This window comes from Coloeus monedula (genome assembly GCF_965178545.1).
Source record: "Coloeus monedula genome assembly, chromosome: Z".
Classification (NCBI taxonomy): Eukaryota; Metazoa; Chordata; class Aves; order Passeriformes; family Corvidae; genus Coloeus; species Coloeus monedula.
The window spans coordinates 31,371,526-31,395,465 of record NC_138822.1 but is presented as its reverse complement, the minus strand read 5'-3'; the positions used below and the strand labels follow the sequence as shown (position 1 = coordinate 31,395,465).

The 23,940-nt window shown below is 35.1% G+C and overlaps 1 protein-coding gene across 1 annotated transcript; it reads left to right on the top strand.

The window, feature by feature from the left end:
• The first annotated feature begins 754 nt into the window (after positions 1–754).
• On the top strand, positions 755–23,940 carry POLK (DNA polymerase kappa). The gene is made up of 14 exons (XM_082302250.1): positions 755–863; positions 3,307–3,426; positions 8,611–8,763; positions 9,122–9,253; positions 10,929–11,082; positions 13,143–13,358; positions 15,040–15,164; positions 15,348–15,514; positions 17,545–17,577; positions 19,258–19,354; positions 20,579–20,750; positions 21,548–22,510; positions 23,584–23,635; positions 23,783–23,940. The coding sequence occupies exons 1-14, from the start codon at positions 783–785 to the stop codon at positions 23,865–23,867; spliced, it is 2,550 nt and encodes an 849-aa protein (XP_082158376.1). The 5' UTR covers positions 755–782; the 3' UTR covers positions 23,868–23,940.

Genomic DNA, 23,940 nt, shown 5'->3' with positions numbered 1-23,940 from the left:
AGTACAGGCTTGGTAAGTTCCACTAGTTGGATACCATGGCTCAACACATTAATGGCAAAAAAAGAGTGCATGATTTTTACTCTGAATTAGGATTTTATTCAAAACTTTTAATTGAAGCCATCTGTTTTTAAAAGATGAGTTCTGACACAAACAAAGGTTCTGAATTTGAGCTAGAAATTACTAGAAAGGATTCTACAGCTTGTCTCAAGCAGGGATGATGACCAAATGAGCAGCGGTTTTCTTCCATTTAAAAATATTCCGATTTTTTTTCTTTTAATGAAACAGTGCTAAGTATTTTGTGTTTAAGGCAGTAATGTTTCATCTGACAGGATGATGTACAGGCATAAGTATCATGTTCACATGTAAGGTACTAGCCTTTATCTGAGGTTGGTTTGTGCTCAGTTATTTCTGTAAGGGAGGTTTTAAAAGAAAATGGTTTTAATTTAATAAAAAAAAAAAATAGAGTCTTACTGTCTCCGAACACTGATAGAGTTACAGGTAGTTTTATGTGGTGAGTGTGGCAGGTCAGACACTTTGCAGGAATACAAGTCTTCATATTTGTAATAAATATGTTATTTTCAGAATAAGTATAAAATGCTTATTCAATAAATAAAGCAAATAAATTCCAAAATTTAATTATTGTTATTGTTCAGTTGGAACATAAATATTTGATTGCTTTTTTTTTCAGATATTATATCATAAAGCACTTGTTTTCCAGAAGTACAATGGATGACATGAAAAAAGCTGCCAACAGCTCTTGCAACGATGGAGTTCTACTCAGAATGGGTCTTAATGATAACAAAGCTGGAATGCAGGGTTTGGATAAGGAGAAAATCAATAAAATCATCATGGATGCTACTAAGGTTGGTTTGATTACTTTTTTTCTGGTGCTTTATCTGTGGTCCGGTATTGTAAGGCTCTCTTCCTCCCTTCCCCAAACTTTATCCCTCACATGTGTATATGGATGGCATCATCTTAGAAGAAATTCATATGTGGGGAGGAAGGGGAGGAACCGTAGTTTAGCATGCTGTAGGGTATTGCTGGATTCATCCACAAGGACATGGAGGAGTCCAACTAAGTATCTGCTTAAGTGCTCCCTTTTTGTCCAAGGCAGTACATAAATATCACAGCATATTCCAGAGGTAATTATGAGGGCTGCAGCTTCCTCTTTCTCCCCCTTTCCATTCCTTTTGTCCACCCCATCATTAATCAGCCAAGCAGATTTACTTCTTTTGTTCACCTTCCTGTAACATTTGAACTTGATGTAATCCAGTTTTTCTAGTACTTTCAGTAGAATTTCTTTGTGCTTACTGCCTGTCTTTGTGACTGTGTTCTCAGTATTCAAGAGAGGTGACCAGTAGCGTGCAGCTTTGTACTAAGGATCCACAGAGGCCCTCACAAATCTACAAACCACTGAAATATTAGTCATCCTAGTTGTTATTGGAGAGTTCATATAGAACAATATAGAAATAGCACTTTATCTGAGCAACTCAGATAAACTCAGGGTTTTCTTACTTTTCCTTGGACAAGTGTGTATTTTATTTGGTGTCACTGTGGCCTGAGATTATGTACTTTGATGTTTTCCTCATGAATTCCGTGTTGACTACTCTTGTGCTATGGTGATCTGCAGGGGTGGGGCAGAGGGAAGGACAAAACATTCTGCAAACAGCTCTTATTTAACGTCTTTTTTTTTTTTTTTTTTTTGCTTGTAATTTCACATTGATGATATTTTATATACTATCAAGCTCCTTTTGATTAGATGTTTCTTCTACTTACTGTGTTCACTCTTTCTTGAAAACAGTGCTTTGTCAGACATATCCCAAGTAATTATACTTACATAAATAATTTCATTATAGCAATTACTTTTTCATTTCCTGGCATTATAGCAATTACTTTTTCATTTCCTGATACAAAACAGAATGATCTGTAAAATAGGCTTTCAAAACTGACATACAGGCATCTAACTCATTGAATATATTTCTGTCAAAAAAGTGCAAGAGTTTATAAATGCCAGATACGCATCAAGAAATCTGAAAAGAAGCCTTGATTCTTTTCCTTAAGCTTTTCTGTAGTCCTTAAAATGACACCTACAGACAGTACCCATAGCTGTATTGCAACAAGATCTATGGCATTCCAGCTGTGAAATACTGCAGGAGATGTAAAAAACTTAATAATAAAAAAACTTAGTAATGTATTGGGTTGCTTTCCACACCTACATTTTGGTACTCATTTCTTTAAATGAGTCTCAACAAGTCATAGTTGATGGCATAGGGGAAGAAAGGTGAAAGGCGTATCTGATAGTCAAAGAACACACACCCTAATTTGTTCTAATTAGATATTTCTCCTAATGAAACACGGCATATTACAGCCCTGCCATTCATCTCTTTTATAATTATTGTAAAAGTGGATAATTTTGCTTTTTATATAAATGCCTGAATCTGACTTGACTATGGCTGAATTCTTGGTATCAGTGACGGTTTGGTAGTCAGACACTTTGAAACTTGTTCATTTTTGCCAATTTTACCAGGTAGTTCAACAAAAGCCTTTTATTGCAAATATTAATTTTACTTACAAGCTAAGAGATGTTGCAAGAGAAGTATTTTATTTCCTAGTTTTGAATTTTTGTCTTTTCTACTTCATTGTATGCCCTCCTTTCTTTGTTATGAGTCAGAAGGGAAAGTCACATTATACACTCTGTACATTATTATTGTCTTTTCATTACATCTTCTTATATTTATGCCTTTTTTTGAAGGAGCAATTACATATTTGAGAGCAACAGGGCTTTTTTATACCCATTTGATTTTCATCATTGTCTTCCAAATAGCTTCTGATTCTGCAGTGTGCTTCAAGATTAAATGGCGAACATAATACTCAACAATACAAGTGATTTTGACTTATGCAATATCATTGTGTATTTCCATATATATTAAGCTATTTGGAAGTGTGAAAAAATGTTTAAATAAATTTTTATTTGAGTTCTCTACTCCACACCTTGGAGGTGTTGCAAAGAATAGTTTGACTTTTATCTACTCTTTTTAAATTTTCCTTGTCAGGTCTTAGACTGAATAAAGATACGAAGTTCTCTAAACTCATTTGAGCAGGAGAAATATATGTGTGTCATTTGAAGAGAGAGATGTAAAGAACCAGTGGTCTTTTTATTGTATTTTTATATGAAAATCCAAGGTATGCATTAGAAACCATTTCTGTGTTTTGTGTTTTCTGTATTTAAAGATCGAATGTGGTTGCTTAAAGACAAGATAAAGACAAAAAGAAAAACACCGTGGTTTTGTGATTCTTTTCTTTCAGGGTTCTAGATTTTATGAAAATGAACTTAAGAAAGATCAGCAAGTTAACCAGCGAATTGAAAAAATGATGCAGCTAAAAGAGAAAGTTACAACACAACAGCTCTTGAAAGCACAGCTGCAGGTACTAATCTTCTAAAGACTTACTGGACTAAATGTAGGATCATAAACATTTTTGTGTGTTCTGGTTTATTGCATTAAATTTTGTGATAGGCACAATGTTAAACTACCATTTTGACGTTAGACATACAAGGAAAAGTACACAAAATTCTGATGGTGTCATCTTAGTAAAAACTTGCTGGAAGAATAGTTTGCAAAATTACTCTGAAATGTTCTCTAAATGAGTAAAATGAAACAAATTAATTCCTGTTTTTCCAAGTCTGATCAGTTTAAAGTGATGTCATTGTGGTTTATGTAAAGGTTTGCTAAATACTTTGCTATTAAGTATCATATCACTAATGGGTTTAGAATTTACATATATTTGTGTTCATGGCCTGCAATGGAATGAGAAAGATCACAGTTGACAACAATTCTGGGTATAATTGATGCCTTTGTTAAGCTAATTAATGAAAAATCATCATGGCAAGCAGTCACAAGAAATACAAGTGTCCTGAACTAGACAGATGAAGAGGCTTTTTCTCTTTTCAAATGCTAATGGTAGATAATAGTCTCCAAAGTATTACAGTGTATGAAATGTTAAAAGAAAGGTTGCACATCAAACATTAACTAGGCACAACAGAATTAAAATTCCTTATAGGAGCTGAATTCCTTTCCACTTTCATTTGTGCTGTGATTCAGTCTTTAATTAAATGGTTGCTTGCTAGTTTTCCTTAACAGGATTCCTGTTTTATTTGGTGTGCATTGCAGACAGCGTTCACTGAGGGGGATATTATTCAATATTTTCTGTTGTCCTCAATATTCAGTGGGTGGCCCCAAGCTTTATTTGTTCAACTCTAGTCTAATCCAGTTTTGAGTGCAGAGTTACTGATTTCCTAATAGAGTTTTTTATGTGGTACAGCGCATGCTGTGAATTCTTAATTCTTGCAATATTCCAGCAGAGTGATACTTTGCTGATTTTTAGATGGGGAGCTGAAGCACATGAAGATTAAACACATACATTAATTTTCAGTGCCATTGTGAGTATTAGAGGTTGAGCTTTTTTTGGTGTACAACCTTTTTTGTTCATTTCAGATTTGCAAATCACTTCTGTACTTTAGATGCCAATGTTTCAAATTTGTGCCCAGAAAAGTTTGCCATTCTGAGAACCTCTGAAAAGTCTGTTGTGAGTCTGTATGCCACAATTTTTTTTAGTGAATCTTTAACATGGATTAGTTGCGACTCTGCTTGTCCAAGTTTTTTTTTAGTTTACTAAGGTAGCTTTTAGCTTTTTTTTTTTTTTACGGAAAAAAAACCTTCTATTTCCACCCTACCTTCACCAGAGAACTATTTATTTTGCAGAGAATAGTCTTTCTTGTAAAATGAATTACATGAATGACACAAATCCTATAAATAATATTATTGTATAGTTATATAATGAGAGTATATGTAGTGCACATAGTGGAAGCCAAGAAATTTGCATTGCTTTGTCTACCTTCATGTTGTCTTTTTCGGAACTTGATTCCTTGATATTGCAACATAATTTTATAGCCTTTTAATGTTTCTTATGAAAACTGGTTTCTACAGAAGAAAAAAGAAACTTAAAGAGCTAAATTCTCTCATATGTGTCTTACTGGGAGCCAAGTTTCAAATTCCATGTTTGAAATCTTTATGCTGCTTGCTGAAATAGTAGTCGTCTTTGTTTCCAGTAGATAAACTGTAAAGTCAGCTGTCATACTGCATGAAAACTGTCATTAGAGGCATATAGCATACACACTTTTTTGCTGGCTAATTTTAGGTCTTTGCTGCTATAAAAACATCTTGAAACCTTGGATTTTTATTCTATTCCCTGTAAGCACATAAACTCTGGTTCATTATTGTTGTTGCCGTCATTCTCCCATCACAAATTCTGACCATTTTGGTCTTTCCCCTCCTTTCTTTTAATTTACCATATCATGAATTTTCCTTTCTGTTACCCATCCAGAGGTTACCATCAGTCCTCTTTCCAAAGCAGTCCTTGTCCCATAGTACTCACTGAAGTTTGTGGACTTGGAACCAGTCTTCTCTCTCTGTATCTGATATTGTAAATACCTCACCCTTTTTCTGTTACTTACCTGCCAGCTACATCTCCCCAGGCATCCACCTTTCACTTTTACAAATCTTTGTCTTGTTTGGTTTTCTTAATAATTGCTGTGTATTGTTTAATCAGCTCCATTCAGTTATGGATATAGGCAATTCTTATTATCATCTTCTCTATTGTTCTTATCTATTGAGTTTTTAACTCTTCTTTTTAGTACGACCTTCTGATAAGAGAACCTGTTCCCGTAAAATTTTAAGTGGGAAGTATTCTGGAATTAGAAAGGTATCTGTATATCTACCTCTATGAACACTGCATGTTCTCATGTGCAGATGAATTCTTGTTTGTAGAATGGTTAGAGGTTCAGGTATGGTTTCGTAAGGTGGCAGTTGATTTAAGTACTGTAAGGTAAAAGCAAACAAAAATGTCTCCACTTACTGGACTTTTGGACAAAATCCTGGTTACGTGGTGGAAGCAGTAATTTACATAAAATGTAGAATCTGCAACATGATGCTCTCTTTTTTGCCATTAGAATGTGTGGAACTCCTTTAGATTCTGCAGTAATTAGTAATATATTAAAAAATATACACCTGCTACCAGATTTGGAAACTGCTGTACTGATGTTTGCTGGTTTTTTTCATCCATGCTGGGTTTATCTCAGATGTTTATTCTCTAAATAGTTACCATTGTCTTGTTTCTATTGACTTTTCTGTCATGCTTTGAAAATTTATATATTCTACCATGGAATAAGAAAAAAGGAGAAGTTACTCTTCAAATTGTCTGAAAGTTGCTAGTTAAGCAGCTAGAGCAGCAATTGATGGTATTAATTAAACAATTTGAATTTGAGAGCAACCTAAAATTATCTGTGAAGCAGAATTTAAAATAATGATGCTTTTGACGGTTAAAATGTGACATGAATCCTTGTGAATTAGTAATATAATGGAAATAATGTAAACACCCCACTTTGTTTGTTTGTTTGAATGGCTACCCTTTTGTGCTTTTAATTTGTATGAACTAGTTTTCTCAGCCTCAGAGGCCAAACATACTGTGCTCTTCTGTGTTGCGTAGCCTAGTCTAAGGCCCCAGTCTAGCATTTCATCTCTCAAAGCAACTTGGAAAAAAACAAAGAAGAGACTTTGTAAATCATTAATCAGCAATTTAATTAGAACATTCCAGGCTCACTTGCCTTGCTTCAAGTGTTTTGAATTCAAAGATGGTCCTTCTGGATAAGGTTTTTATGTTTTTTTATTAAGCAGCTCTGTTGAGGGAAATGAAAAAAGAGAAGAACCATGCAAATTGCATGTAAACATTCATCTCCAGTGCCATAAATGCATCATAGTAAGTCTAGAGACATTTCTGTACTGGCACCTTGATGTCATGAGAGTGTGTGTGTCCTTACGTGTGCAAGCAAAGTGAAACTTTGGTTCCTTTTTTCTGAGTCCCTTTCTTGCTCTATTATGCCATCAGGATTTTTTACTAGCAGTACCAGCCTTTGGTTGTGTAGATTGAGGTTGCCATAGTCATCAGTGTTGTTAAGTAATCTTATTTTGATAGCACATTCTTTTTTTTTTTCTGTGTTTTCTCTTCTAGAATGATGTGTGATGCTGCTGCCAGCATAGTCATCTTAAATCAGTAGGCCTTAAAAAAATCCCATGTCAAATATTTCACTTACATTTTTTCATGACAGCATAGCTCATGCCTCATTCATAGGTCAACAGTATTTCAGGAACAAGCATGTGATCTGTGTGACTTTTGGTAAAAACACATGTAAATTAAGCACAATCAAAGCCTCTGCCTCACAACACTATGAAGCTGATGAAGCCGTACTGCTCACAGTCTACTAGTAGAGACATATCTCTAACATTTGGAGTGAAACACACTTTGTGTATAGGCTATTATTTAAATAACTTGTAGTTTTCCTAGCAATCTAGCCTTACATGGTATGGGTTCCTGTAAAAAAAGTTGAGGAATTTTATTGAGGCTTTTACAGTAGCTTACTTTGTGGCAAGTGAACAGGTGTGTTTGAGACCTTATTTCTGACAAGACAAGATAGATGGATGTGTCCTGTGAGCTGCTGGTCTCCTCTTCACCTTTCTAGGCCAATTTTTTGAAGTGTGATAGCTTTATTTAGGAAAGTTGGAAATTCTTTATTACCATGTTTTCATTTTTTTCAAATAACTTGTATTTCTAAAACTAAGTGCTTTAAGTAAAACTTCATATTCAAGGGTCTTAAAAAGTTTCTGTCTGAATCAGATACATCTTTTTTTTGTCACATTATGTGGGGTTTTGTTGTTTGTTGGGTGGGGTTTTCTGCTGGTTTTGGCTGGGATAGAGTTAATTTTCTTCACAGCAGCTAACATGGGGCAGTGCTTTGGATTTCTGCTGAAAGCAGTGTTGATAATAAAGAGATGCTTAGCTATTGCCGAGCAACATTTGCACAGAGCCAAGGCCTTTTCTGCTCGTCCCACCACCCCACCAATGAGGAGGGTGGGGGTGCACAAGGGCTGGGAGGGGACACAGCCAGGACAGCTGTCCCCAACTGACGACAGGGATTTTCCAGACCGTATAACATCATGCTCAGCCTACAAAATGGGGTGTAGATGAATGAAGGATGGATTTTCGCAGCTATGGCATTTGTCTGCCCAAGTAACTCCTATGTATGATTAAGCTGTTTTTCCTGAAGATGGCTGGACACCTGCCTGTCATGGGTAGCAGTGAATGGATTTCTTATTTTGATTTGCTTGCATGCACAGCTTTTGCTTTCCGTGATAAATTGTCTTTATTTAAACCCATGAATTTTCTCACTTCTATTCTTCTGACTCTTCCACTGTGAGGAAGTAAGTGGCTGCAGCAGCTCAGTTGCCAGCTGAGGCTAAACCACAACAACTGTGGGGTTTTTTCACAGGGTTTGGGGGTTTTTTTGTACCAATTGCTGCAGTAGTATTCTCTCTGAGAGCAAGTTTCATCCAAAGATTTGTTGGGGTTTTTTTGTTGGTGCTGGTTTGGTGGGGATTGGGTTTGTTGAGGTTTTTTTCTTTAACTATATGCAAGATGCATTTGAGTTTTTAGGATCATCTATGCTGTTGCACTTCTGCCAGGTTAGTAGTATTTCAATTACTGGTTTATTCTGTTCAGGTGGACAAACTTGTGATAGAATTGGAACGGAGTCGTAACCTTAGCAGTACAATTGTACACATTGACATGGATGCCTTCTATGCAGCTGTGGAAATGAGAGACAATCCAGAGCTGAAGGAAAAACCTATAGCAGTGGGATCAATGAGTATGTTGGTAAGGCTGAGTGTTAAACTAGTACAGAAATCAATGACATTAATCTTAAGCCTAGTAAACCATAGAATAATAGCATAAGTATAATGACAATGTTTTGTATGAAGTGTGGAAAACCCAAAAATAATAAAGGAAGCAGCAGTTCTTAGACTTGATCATGTAAATTGGATTTTTCAGTAAAAAGTGTACTAATGAAAATTTAGATTGAAAGGCAGGAGGAGGGAGAGGGAAAATGCATGTAAACTCTTAGCTTTGTCAGTCTTTTCTGTATGGAGATGTGTGATTAGAACTTTATTATTTAATACTAAACTTAAAGAAAAAATTGATTACTGAACACTAAACTTACCTAATCTCTCTTAAGTCCACCTCAAATTACCATGCTAGGAGATTCGGTGTTCGTGCAGCCATGCCTGGATTTATTGCTAAAAGGCTATGTCCACATCTAACTATAGTACCACTAAACTTTGAAAAATACGGCAAAGTGAGTAAAGAGGTAAGTCTGAAAGTGGTCTCTAACCAAAATTGAGTGTACTTGTTTTTAGACTGTATCAATAACATCAGTTCTAGATAATATGAAAAGTGATAATTTAAATATTAAACTCTTCAGTAATGTGGCTTTAAACATAAGTCAAACAAAATATTTGTGCTTTTAGGCAAGGAGATGAAAAAACAGTGCACTTACCCAATCTGACAATTTTACTGAAGTTAATAGTGATGCTGACAGAAGTTTTGAAAACCTTTGTGTAATGAGCTAGTGGTAGCACTTGAGCTTTATTATTCTTAAAAGTTCAAAAGCATGGAGCATCATCTAGTTACTAGGAAGTTGCAATTATATAGGAAACATGGAGATGATAATTTCATGCAATGCATAAGCATACTTTTGAATATGAATTACTGGAGAGAAAAACGAAGAACATTACTGACTTACAAATGCAGATTAAATATTTTTAAAGAAATTACTTGATAGAGCAAAAGAAATAGGGAGAAAAGAAATCATATTTTGTTTTAATGGAAGTAGTTTTACTTAGTGCTGGGGGAAATAGCTGTGATACCTAAAAGCCTGTCTAAAAAAAAAAAAGGAAAAAATGTGTTTTGCACATTTTAAATCAAACTAGTGCATGACATAAGGCTTTAATAAAACTATGTCAGGCCTTCTTTATTTTTATGAAGCCTCAGTCCCTTCACATATATAAAGTAAGGTTGATCTTACTTGATATTTTTCACTTCTGTAAAAAAAAAAAGGCATATATAAATGTGCATATTTCAGAATGGGTTTGAACTTGTTAAGGCTCTTGGATTTAATGATACGTATTTCATGACGTGTATTTCATTTGTTGTTTGATAGGGTAAAGCATTAAAGTATTAAAGATTTGATTTGGTCTGGATTTTTAGTTATGTTTTGCTCTCAGGATTTGGGTTGAAAATATGTAAATTTATTTCACTTTGTCTTTTAAAGTTCAGTAGTGAATTCTATCTTTATTCAGTTTCAGAAAGATGAAGCGCATGTGGACAAATGTTGTAATGCCTAAGAACTTGACCCAAACTTATAGGAAAAAAACATGACACAGTCAGGTTTTCCTCCAGGTTTAAAAAAAAAAAGAGAGAGGAGAGAAGGTAGAGCTTTTATTTTGACCATTTGTTTTACTGTTTCCTTCTAGAAAGATGGACTTATCACTAGAGATTTCCCAACAGGTTTTGTCTGTGGCATTAACCACTGCTCTAAAACATTGTCTATAACTTCAGTTTAATGTAATTTAAGACTTAAAATTTTGTTGTTGCTGGTGGGATTTTTTAACCTTTGTGTATGTGATATCTGACACACCAAGCACTGAAAGCTGCATCAGTTTATCTGCTTTGCTGAGTTTCCAGGTCCCCAGTGTTTTATTCAGTGGATGTGGACCTAGTAGGCGTGGAGTCCTTATACACTGATCTTAGTGTCCTTTCCAGTTAAATACAATGCTCAAAATCTGTTTAGTTCTCACTAAGTGTTAGTATCTTGCTACTTGGAGAAGCACTACTGTAATTTTACAATATAAACAAGTAATTGGTACTGTAAGTATCTTTAATAGTTATTGATCATCTTGAAGTTTCAAAGTACATTTGTTCGTCTTCTAATTTTGTGTCAAGATCTGCTCTTACAGAACAAATTTCACTATGTTTTTATCAAGGTTAGAGAAATACTGGCTGAATATGATCCCAATTTTATGCCTATGGGCCTAGATGAAGCCTACCTGAACATAACAGAGCACTTGGAGGAAAGGCTGAACTGGCCGGAAGATAGGAGAAGATTCTTTTTTAATACAGAAAGCACGACAAGAATAGGTAAGCAAATTACTCACTTTTTTCATGAGGTCACTAGACACTGAGGAGACAGACTTTCTTTCTTTTAGGGATTTTAGGCAGAACCTAAAAAGTACTAAAGTACTAAAGAAAGTACTAAATTATAGTTAGAATTTAAGCTTTATTTTCCTTACTAGGATTTTGTTATTACTATAGTACAGAATGTATTAGAATGGCGCAGGACTTTTACAAGCAGAATCAGTAAGAGTGCAATCTGTAAGTAGCAAAATAAAGAATTTGTAATACAATACAACCTGGACCCTCTGCAGATTGGGTGGATAGCGCACAGTTTGGTGTATCAATACAACAATCATAATCTAGATTCAAAAATCATATAAAAGAATGTAAGCCGCTCCCTCAATCCTCAGAGGAAGCAGATGAAGGCAGAGGTGTCCCCATGGCCATTGGGATGTCCCGGGTCTCACTGTCCAGTGACAGCTCTGGTCCGAGTTCCTCCTTAGGACCCATCAAAGGTGGGATTTAGAGACACTGCTCTGGGGGCTGCAGGCAGGCACTGCTCTGGGGGCTACAGACTCTGCTCTGGGGGCTACAGACTCTGCTCTGGGGGCTGCAGGCAGGCAGTACTCTGGGGACTACAGAAACTGCTCTGGGGACTACAGAAACTGCTCGGGGGGCTGCAGACAGGCAGTACTCTGGGGGCTGCAGGCAGACGCTGCTCTGGGGTTGCAGCTTTGCGGTGCTGTGGCAGAGTCATCCACAGCACTGGACTGGCCTAGTGCTGGGACATGCAGGTGGGCAAGGAAGGGAGTGAACATGGCAGCAGAGAATGGCTGCTTTCCTTCTGAAATGGCGTTGGGCATTCTGACCACGTTACATGGGGCTGGGAGCAGAAGTTGCCAGTCACATGCTTATAAGCTTCAGATAAGCTGCACCCATTGAAAGTGTAGATACCTAAGTCCTTCCATAGTTTGTCCTCCCATATATTCTCTACCTCCAATTTAGTTAGTTTACAGCTTAACTTTCTCTACTGGTTACCTGTGAATAAAAGATACACTGCTAATGATTTGGATTTGGAAGATATCTTTTCTTTAATGTGAATAAAATGTTTGAAAAGTGGTACTAAGTTCTGTAAACCAAATGGTGTCATTTAGGTCTGCATTACAATTCAAAATGATAATTTTGGAAATAAGTAGCAGGAACACTGCAGGATTTATCGTAATGTTCAAGATATTACTGGATTTCACTGGCTCTGGAAGATAGAGTTGGAACTACATCCACAACTGTATATCCACTCAGGAATAATAGAAAAGAAGGAGTCATACAGATGGCTGAATGATGCACAGACTGGAATATTTTTACTATCTATATTCAAAAATTTCTAAGATCTAAATTCTATTTAGATCTAAAATATCTAAAATTCAAAAATTGAGGATAAGCATACACGACTACAGAAAAGTGTTAATAAAATAGAAAGCAATAAACTGGCATAGTCTTCACAAAATCAATATCACTGATGCATAGTCATGTGCTTCTTCACACTTGCCTGATACCTTTGTTCCTCTGAAACACAAACAAGTGCTCAGAATGTGAAACTGTAATAGTAATGTTTATACAGTCAGACAAAGGGCTGCTGACATTACTTGTTCTACTATGACTGCAGTTCAAAGTGAGAAGCTCACCAGGCTGATCATTCTAGAATCAGATATTCTAGAACCCTAATTTTATTTGGAGAATATTGAAAAAAAATCTGTGGAAGAGGGCATGTGGCCTTCAATATGGTATGAAACAAAAATAATGCTAAAATCTTGATGGTTTTGCTGCAACAACAAGCCGTTAAACCTTTTGCTTTTCTGAAAGTTATGTCCAGTCTACTAGCCAATTCCTCCAATCTCAGCCTAGCTGAAGTTGTGTTCAAAATGAAACCATTACATCTCTCTGGTCTTTAAACAAAAAACCAATGCAATTGCTTTCTCTAAATAAAACCAGAAAGAAATAAAACTGCTAGTGAACACTGAAGGTGCTGAAGAAGGAAATCAGTATGTATGTATCCTATGGATGTATTGTTTGTGCTTCTGTCTTAGATAAAGATGGTATGAATATGTCTGCCAAATTTAATGAAGGTGAAGTCTCTTCTTCACCGGTACTGTTCGAAGACAACACATCTCTGATGGATGATGGCTTTGAACAAAGAGGTCTATCAGTGGAAAACTCAGTTGTCTTTGGAACTTCTGCAGAGGAAGTTGTAAAGGAAATACGCTTTAGGATTGAGCAGAAAACTCAACTGACTGCTAGTGCAGGTATTCAGGCACATATGAATAATAATTAATCTTTGTCTTTCCATAATGTCTTCTACTTTAATCTCAGAGGGTATTAATTAAGAATTTATCCTTGCCACAGCATTCTTCTGCTGCAAAAAAATATGCTATCTTTGAAGGTCTGCAAAGAATTTCAGTTATTTCAAGAGATGTCATGGCTGTCAAAGCCACTACTGTTTGTTTTCTTTTTTTCTCTTTTCTAAATAATTGAAACAGTTACATCATCTTTTTGCTTCTTTCTACTTGAAATAAGAGTAAGCAGTGAGGAGGAATGACCAGTGCACTTGAGCTGATCTTAGCACAGGTGGTTGTTGTTCTAGTGCATCATGTAAATTGTTTTTGTCAGCCAGTGGGTCATAGTGAAATCTGTCACTGATTTCTAAACGGCTTTTAGTTTGAATAGCAGGTCTGTGCTGTTATGTATTTCTAACTTCTCCACACTATTCCTTGCTTAAAACAATATCAAAATTCTTTAAAATGTTAGTCCTCAGAGAAGTAAATATGTGCTGAAGCTAATGAACTCTTCAGTAGCTTTTTAATAATTACCCATCAAGTTTTATGTCTTGACTTCAGGCAAACCATCTTTAAATTTCAGCTATTTTGATTGACTAAAACCAGTGTATGTCCCTAGCCCCACTTAGTTTGGATGCCATCCAAACTGCTTTATGAACCAGGTCAGTGAGGCATCAGGCAATGGTGAGCTTTATGAAGCAGCTGCAGGTCAGGAAAGTGCGGAATGTAAGCAGAGGTGAAGAAACAGCTAGTAAGAAGCAGGATGAAACTCCCTCCCATGTATGTTATCTCATGACTGATTGTCAAAATAACAGTTTTGTTTACTAAGTTTTGTAAGGATAAGTTAGTGTGTAGAAAACAGGCATAGCTTTTCTAAGTGGAAACAGGAGTATTAAGCCCAAAAACTAAAAACAATTAGAAGAGTAACTGAAAAAGTACTGATAATCAATAATAAATAGAGTTATTTCTACCATCTCGAATAATGTGTTATATCAGTGAGCAAATGAAAATTTAGACCACTAAGGCTGTAGGACAAAGTTGTTTGTTTTGCTAAACAAATTCCAGAGTTCATTTGTAAAAACTTTACTTTGATAGAAAAGAGCCATCCCTCCTCATTCCTCTGATGTCTGTGAAATATATATAAATTTCTAAATGACTGCATTCCAGTGGTAGCCCACAAAATAATAAAATGTGTTAAATTTCATCCAAAAAAGTGTTTTTGCTGAAATACAAAGAAGAAAGGTCTCCTCCTTACTGTGAGTTCATCCTACCAACCATTGTAAGCATTTTCTTTCTTACCATGATCACCATCATAGAAGTGTTGAATCATGTAATTGATGTTATTTTTAAGGACTTGGTATTTAACCCTTCTTGACTTACTGGGACATTTTGTTATCCTGACTATCTTAAAATAGGAAGTACGCTTTATTTAAGTTATATTTAATCTATTACGTATATTTATGTTCTTTCATGATGCTCACAAAGTTTCTCTGCAGAATTGTATCAAATCTAGTTATCAGTTATCATAATTCTTTTCCTTATTTTAGTCTTTGCCATGTGCATAGGCTACTCTTTTGCTTTTAAATATTGGATAGTTGAAATTAAACTTTGTCTTACGTTTTTTTAAATTACCATGTTTGTTTTTTTAAAGGAATAGCACCAAATACAATGTTAGCAAAAATGTGCAGTGATCGTAATAAACCTAATGGGCAATACAGAATTTCTCCTGAGAGACAAGCAGTGCTAGACTTCCTAAAAGATTTGCCCATTAGAAAGGTAAGAGACACAATGACATTTACTGTTCTGTCATGGAATATTTTTATGTTCTAGAAGCAAGATTTCTACTGAAAATATAGAGTTTTCCAGGTAATCTTCCATGTTGTGTTTGATTCAAATTGTTCTCGATAATGGATCTGCAAGTGGAAAGTTTCCAGTTTAATGTTACATACTCTCTTTTAGGTGCCAGGTATTGGAAAAGTCACGGAGAAGATGCTAAAAGCCCTTGGAATTGTGACTTGCTCAGAACTTTACCAGCAGAGGGCGCTGCTTTCTCTTCTTTTTTCGGAAGTATCTTGGCGTAATTTCTTGGATATTTCCCTTGGTTTGGGCTCAACGCATTTGGAAAAGTATGCCATGGGGTTGTTTTCCTCCTGTGTTAACATTTTTCTTAATGTTTTCTTGTGTATGTTACATACTGAACATATTACTTAATTGACAAATATTATGGAAATACACTTGTTTGATATATTTTTTTAAAATCTCTGATGCCTGTTATTGTTGTATTTATGTCTAAGATGCAGTAGCCAAACACGAAAAAACAATGGTTTTACAGCCATGTCGAAATAAGAAATCCAAAGTCTTGTCAGGAAAGTTGTACATATGTGTATGGCAAGAAATCAAGGTAGGATAACCTTGTAACTATCAAAATAGCTGAACATAACTGAGCTGTCCTAAGCAGAGTTGTACACTGCCTTTTCTTCAAAAACAATACACATTCATTGGTGTTTATGATTATTGGATTGTAATGAAAATCACAAAGGTATTTGATCTTCTCTGGTGGTAAATTGTCAGTGAAGTTCCTGTGTCTCCTATCAGGATTACGTATTTGTAATATCAACATGTGAATTTGGTGGAATAGAACTAATTATATTATTATATCCTTCTTAGTATATGTTCTTTTAAGGTTCACAGTACTTTAATGGTTTTTAGCCTCCTTTTTAGGATGGGAGAAGTCAGTCTTAGTAGTGCATATATCTTTTCAACAGTATTTGTCATTTCTAAGCCTGTCCTGGAGACAAACATGAGAGAGCATTTTACTATTTGTGTAACTAAGATCAATTAAAAAGATTAATCAATACTTAATTAAGTATTGATTCCCTTTTCAAAAATATTCCTTCCCAAAGTATGGAAATTCTATTTTAAAATAGCTCGACAATGATTTGATTTCATTAGAAGTTCCAAAATGTCTTATGTACTTCTGAAAGACCTATTCTATATTATATCTGTAACTTCTCTGACAATAATCTGCCCTTTTTTCCATTTGACTACAAAAAAATATATGTAGTTAGCAGTTTGAAGCCCAGTAATGTGCTAGCACAAATTTTTGTGTGGGTTTTTTTTTCTATTCAGAGTTTATTGACTTGTAAAAAATATGCAGTAAGACTGACTTCGTGAAGGTGACTCGATAAAAGATAAAACACAGTTTTCAAAATATTTGTTTCTGTTAATATATAAACAGACCGTGGATAGTCTTTAAATAATTGGTGCGCTCTTTCTTCCTATTCACCCTAGTTAGGTGTTGTACAGCCTGGGATATCTCCCAGTACATTTTTTAAAAAAGGAGCATTTCAAAGGTCAGAGTTTTTAGTGGTTTTAATGTCTAAGAGACATTTTTTGTTTTAAATTTTTTTTGTCATCACCAACTTCATTTTAGTGTAGAGAAAGCAAGTACTTAATACATTAACAACTGCGTCTTCAATAAATAGTTAAATAATTCATCTTACAGTTATTGTGTCTGACTACCTTATTTTAAGAAAATCTGACAATACCAAATTTGTTATTTCCAATACTTAAAAACTGAAGAATGACCTAAAAAGCAATTGCTCTGAGGGATCTCCTTATATGCCAAAGAGTTGTTAAAGGATGCTCAATTACCACTGAAAAGAAAGAAAGCAACAAACAATTGTTGGTTCACATTTAACCTGAACAATCATCTAGACTGAAAGCAAACTATTTCCTCAGATCCTCAGATAAAGAAAATATTCAAATATATATGTATGTATGGGATTCTAATAGCTGTGCTTCACAGTTATAGCTGAGACAGTATAGGATTTGTAGTTTGTTTTGTTTTTAAATGATATAAGAGCTGAGTTTTGAGGGAGTTTTTTATTTGGTTGGTTTTTTAAACTGTTTTTTTTTTTTAAAGACGTCTATGACTGATCTATGTCTTTACTTAATCTACAGCAGTCTGGGTTTTTTTTAATTCTTCTTTTTGCACTTGCATAAACTTAATGTACAAGATTTGTAGAAAAAGTTAACATCCAGACTTTATAGAAGAGACTGCTGTTAGTTATTTAAGCATGATTGGTTGACTCTGAGTTTATTGAAAAGATAACATTTCTGCATCAAGTATAATAAATTGTTTTTTTCTTTAAAGGGATGGAGAAAGAAAAAGTATGAGCACTGAAAGGTATGCTTATTTTATACTGAAAAAATTACATTAACCATTAGAACCACTAAATACCCAGTAATGTATACTTTTATTAGTCATATAATTTCATTGTGTATTTATTTTAAAACCCACATGTACAACAAGCTCACTAAATCAAATTCAAGCTTGCATTGCTTTTTGTCCTTGGCTCCAGAATTCCCATGGAGGTATTTTTGTCAGTTTGTGTGTTCTCTTATCAACCAATTCTGCTAGTGCCTTTAATGCATCAAAGTGATCTTTAAGCCATAAGATAAGGTGGAAATATATAAGGGCTTGAATTTATTTTATCAGTTTAAGTTTAATGTCAATATCAGTGTAGTAGCCTGCAGTCACATGTATTTCCTAACTGAAGTTTTTACCGGTGTAAAGTTCCTTAAGAAGGTAGTTCATTTTTGAAAAATAAGGTCTGCCAGAAGAATCTGTAAAGCACTGTAATAGTTATCCCTGTTGTCAGGTGTTTTCTTAGAAAAGATGGTAAGAAAAGCTGGAAAATTTATGGCTTTAGTCTTGTGCTAGTCAAACAGATATTTTGGGCACCTTATAGTACCTTTCTGCATTGCTTTTCTTCTTTCTTTTTTTCCTCAAAGAGAACAGTTTTAGACCAGAGATGTCTACAGGCTTCTGAGATCATGCAACTAGTTTATATGGGGGAAGAGACAGCCCTGAAATAGCATTCTGTCTATCCTGTCCCTTCCAAGCCTTGGACTTTCACAGCTTCTCAATCACTGAAGTATTGTCTGAATAGCATGAGTTACTCCTTGGATAGTGCTATGGGACCCACAGTGAAATATTCATCCCATTAGTTTGGCAGCATGCAAACATTCGTAGGGGAATATGAATCGTAATAGAGGATGACTTTTCAGTACAATCAGGTAAACCTGACTATAACTTAGAGATGTAAAACCCACTGTAATTTTATCAGCCTTACACTAGTAAATACAAAGCTTGACATGAAACAATATAGCTGTGAGACCTTTCCGAAGCATGTGCTGTCTGTAAGTTCTGCTTTCCTTTTCTCTTAAAACCTCAACTAACTAAAGGTTGCTTTTTCTGTCATGTTATTACTAAAAAGCAAATGTACGACAAAAAGATAACACTGTAACTTCCCTACTAAGAAGCTGTAGCAAAGGCAGTTGGCAACATTTTTGGCAGAAAGATAGCTTTTTCTCCTCTGAGGCTAGATGTAATTATACTAGTAATTGTACTAGTTGGCATCTTTTTCTTAGCATCTGCATTATTTATTTCTGATACTTGGCTCTGATGTTGACTTCCAACTCCTGGCTTTCTTCTGATGTTACACTGTACACAGTGTGTACAAAGGAGATTAAATACAAATAACTGGGCCGGCTCTATGAATTCACTTACTGTTAGTATTCTGTCTTGCAAATACTTAAGCATCAATGTCATCAAATGTGAATCATTTTCAAATAGTGCATGAAAAATTGAAAGCCAAATCATTTCATTATTTGAAAGGCCTTTCAAACATTTTCCAAACAAAATATTCCTATTAATAACCATTGTTCCTTGAAGTAAGAACTTGAACTTATACAACATTCTTCTGATTGTATTATTGTTTAACTGTATAAAAAGTACTTTTAGACTACAGGTACTGAACATATTATAGGATTCATACTGAAAAAGGTCATATTTTTGTCTTAGAACATTCAGTGAAATAAACACAGCAGAAGACCAGTACAGTTTGTGTCGAGAGCTCTGCAGAGACCTTGCTCAAGAGCTACAGAAAGAGGGACTTAAGGTATTTATATTATTCAGGTTACTTGCAAGAAGGTGCTTTGCACTCCAACAGTTCAATGCGGTTTTAGTATAAATGCTTTCAGCAGCATCATACCATGCAATCTATCTTCAGAAGTCTCCCTTCTTTAATTTGCAGATGTTTAGAATGACTTAGGCTGCATTTTGTTGTTGTGCAGGTGGCTATCTAGCAGTATGTGTGGGATAAAAATTAAATTGATTAATCAAGTTATTTGGCATGTGAACATTTTATGCTAAAAGTGATGTTTATAAGGGAATAATAGAGCTGATTGTCTATAAGCCATACTTTGGTCCATTATGTAATACTAATGTATTTAAAACACTGTTTCTCTCCTGTATACATACAGGATCCAGTCAATAGTCTGTTCTGTAGTTTAAGAACTTGACATGTGCCAAACTTGCTGACAAGTTATTCACACCATTCAGTGGTATGAACAGTAGAAACAGTCACTTTATTCCTTCTCCCCAGATACCTGTTTATTACTTTGAAAGAACAGTTCATATTTTCTTTGAAGGTCTTATAGTAAAGCAAGGAATAACATTTAAGACCTAAAAGAATTGTCATTAATCTTCTTCAGCCATAAAAGATTGTTTCAAAAGATGACAAGTTGAAAGGGAAATGATCAGCCAAGAAGGACAAGGGGATAAGCTTACAAAAGCACCAGAACAAAGAGAATGCTGTTTATTTACATTTGGATGGACATGATAAATCACACAAATGGTTTGGGAGGTGTTGCCAGGGAAATATCTGTGCCAAACATAAATACTGTGTATGACTGTGATAGCACTATGCAGGAGGAAGTAACTTTTCAGTGAATCTGGAATGGGTTATTGCTTTTGCATTCTTAATAGTTAGGATATCTAGCATTGAAAATTTCCAGATGCAGAAATAATTTTTTTAGATGGGATGGAAGTTGTGCCTGTAGCCAAAACATGAACTCTGTTGAACACGCACTGGTGGCAGATGGTCTGCAGAGAACCACAGTCAAATGACCAGTTCAGAGAACTTGACTTCGGCAGAAATTTAGGGGCAAATACAGAATCTTGCAGACAAATTCTTGGGAGTGCCCCTCGCTGTGCACAGATAAGCACACAGTCTTAACTATGGCTTACGGGCCCTTACATAGATCCTACATAATAATTGTTTTTGTGCCATATATGACATACATGCTGAACATTTTTTATTGTGTTTTTTTTTTTTTCCTAGGGTAAAACTGTTACATTGAAGCTTAAGAATGTGAACTTTGAAGTTAAAACAAGAGCTTCAACTGTGCTGTCTTCTGTTTCTACCGAGGAGGAAGTATTTGCTGTTGCTAAAGATTTGTTAGGAACAGAAATTGATAGTGTTGCTCCTCACCCTCTGCGGATAAGACTCATGGGTAAGATACTTCAAATTCATTCTTCCTTTTCAGAGTTAGGATATCTTACAGTGTTTTGAAATAACACACCATACTTTAAAGTAAAACTGGTGTAAATGTATTCATCTTTTTCTATTACCCTGGTAGTTTTTGCAAAGTGAAACAGATCTGGAGTGCTGAATGGTGACTTAGGAAGTTTTACTAATTGAGGTTGTACTTTTTTAATGCAACAACATACGCATCAGCACGACAGTAGAATCTTGACTCATAGCAGTGTTTAATTCTGCTGCTTTGAAAGAGCTTTTAAATCTGCTTTGCACCACGGCAACAGAAGTGCTTATAGATCTGAAAGTGCAGAGTTCCGCAGGAGATGCGAACATTTCTGACAGCAGTAAACTCTGTATTTTGACCCTAAGGTGTGTGTTTCAGGTGCTTATACATTCTGCTTGAAACATTTAGTGATACATGAAACTTACTTGCCTAAGATACTAGAATGTGCTGAAGAAAAACATATTCTGATGGGTAGAGTTCATGCAAAACTTTCGGACTGAATTCTATGTAACTATATTAAATTTATAGCTTCATGTTATAATGCAATCAGTTAAAACTTCATGGTACTAAAATTAGTAATATGGTTGGGTTAGTGCTTGGGTCTGATAAAATTGTATTGATGTTGTGATGCATTTGGAGGTAGCCTAGCATCTTTTTAGAGATAAATTGTGCCTTTATTGAGTGAATGTATGCCTCAGAAGGTGTTAATTAGGAGTTAGTATCAAGCTTTCATAAAATTTTTATTATATCTTTATTTTCATCATTAGGTGTACGAGTATCAGGATTTCTAACTGAAGAAGAAAAGAAATACCAACAAAAAAGCATTACAAGTTTCTTAAAATCAGGAAAAGAAATTGGTTTCCTTAGGCTTCAGCCAGAGAAGTCCAACCAAGAGTATTTCACAAAAAATTCAGAAGCATCTCATAGAGGGAGTTTTTTTGACCAAAAGCGCGCCGCAAGACAACTAAACAGTGAGAATATTTCTCCAAATGAAAGCAGAGGTAAGCAGCTCTTTCATGATGATGAATCATCAGCAAATTTTGTGGAAGAAAGAAAGAAAGTCACAGATTTACAGAATTCTAATGCTCGTGAGATCTTCACCTGTCCTGTTTGCTTTGAGGAGCAAAGCAGCAATAATTTGGAAGAACTTAATAGACACATTGATGAGTGCCTCAGTGGGATGCATGTTAAGGATACTGTGGAAATATCCAAGAATGACAGTTCAAGAGAAAATACACCTAACTTTCTTCCACAATTTAAAAATGAACATGTTGATGAACGTGAAAAAAATAACACAGATCAATTAGCAGGAACAGACCAGTCTGCAAATGTATCTGACAGCTCTACTAACAATAGCACAGAAAAATTTGGTCAGATAATACCTGATAAATCTCCCAGAGAACGACAGCCTAGCAATCTCAGTGACATTGTTAGAAACATGTGTATGAAACAGTGTCTCTTCCCCAAAAGAATATCACAAGACAATGAAGACCATTTTGACAAGACTGAACAAATAGAAGGGACTAGTTCATCCCATTTCTTTGACGCCAAAGAAGATGCTGCTCTTGTTTGTCCAGTTTGTAATTCAGAACAGAAAACCACCAATCTTGTGTCATTTAACAGACATGTGGATGTCTGCTTAAATAAAGGCCTTATCCAGGAGCTGACAGAAAAAGAGGATTTTCCTACTAAGACTTATAATATGGAAAACTCAAACAGAGTTTTCTCTGGTAAGTATATGCATTAGGATATATTTGATTATTCAAATTGTCTGCTTGTGCAATTAAGATACTTTGGCAATGGTGTACTTTGAACTTTCTGGGACTTCAAAATTTTTTCTCAAGAAGCTCATTTGAGTAAGGCCTATATAGAAGTGAACATTTTCATTTAAAAAATATCAAATTGGTTTTCATGACAAACTAGATTTTTGAACGTGATATTAGTTTGACAGAGTTCTCCCATTTGCCACAAAGGTGACATAGGAATTGCTGCTCATTTCTGGAAATTATATGGTTGTTACGCCCAACCATATTCAGAAAGGTGTTTGTAAGGCCACTGAGATTAAAGTGAAGATCAATGAAAACATCATCAGAGATTCAGTTAACAGAAAGGCTCCATTATGTCATGTGCTAGCAAAAACAGGGAGATAGTGAACTAGAGCTTAAAGGAAGAAACCTCCAAGTCTGTTGTAGAGCTAATAAAATATATCACATAACTGCACCTGTAACGTGCCAAAGCAGTAGCGTGTTTTCTGAAGTAGTTTCTCTTTTTGATGAAGATTTTTATCTTCAGCCAGATTAGAGGGCATGTGCAGGTAGTAAAGTATCTGCCTAAAGTAGTCCCTAATCTATTTTGGGAACCTTATAAAAAGAAATTAAAAAGCTAGTGTGTTAGAATTTTCAGAATACAATTAGGATTTAGAATAAGAATCTTTTACACAGAAAATTTTCAAAGTGCTATTGTTGTTGCAAACAGGCTTTAATTTAAATGGTGGACTTATTTTATATGAAGTTTCTTTTTTCCTCCTGCAGAATAAAAAAATTAAAAATGAATTTTCAACTATTTCTGAAAACTGTTACAAGGTTCAAAGCAATCCCTTATAATTCAATACTCTCAAGGCTTTTTGTTTTTCTCTTTTAAAAATGGTGGTATAAACTACAGTATTCAAGCTGAAGATAATAAAATGTTATCTGCTTCTTGAGACAGATTAAATTTTAAAAAAAGTTCTTCCATGTATATAGTTTCTGAAGCATTCTTTCTTTATTGAAGTAATTAATTTTGGTTGTCTTCAATTACTTTTAAGGATGTTTAAGCAAAGGACAGCAATGCGCAAATCCATCACAAGGAACAAAAAGGTAAGGGTTTTCTGGAAGCTTGAGTACACAACTTATTTTAAAATAATAACGTTTAGAAAAATATTCAGTGTTGTAAAACTTGTGTTGGTATGCATTGTGTATTTTAACCTCTCGCTGTTTTGGTTTTTTCCCTTTCTTTAACCTTAGGTCTGGACTAACAGCTTCGCAGTCAGTATCAAAAAAGGCCAAGTCAAGCAATTCCAAACATACAATTGAAATGTTTTTTAAATGACTGTGTAGCAACATGTTCTATATGAAGCATTTCATAGAGTTTTATGACTGCAAGTTAATTTATCATTGGCAGT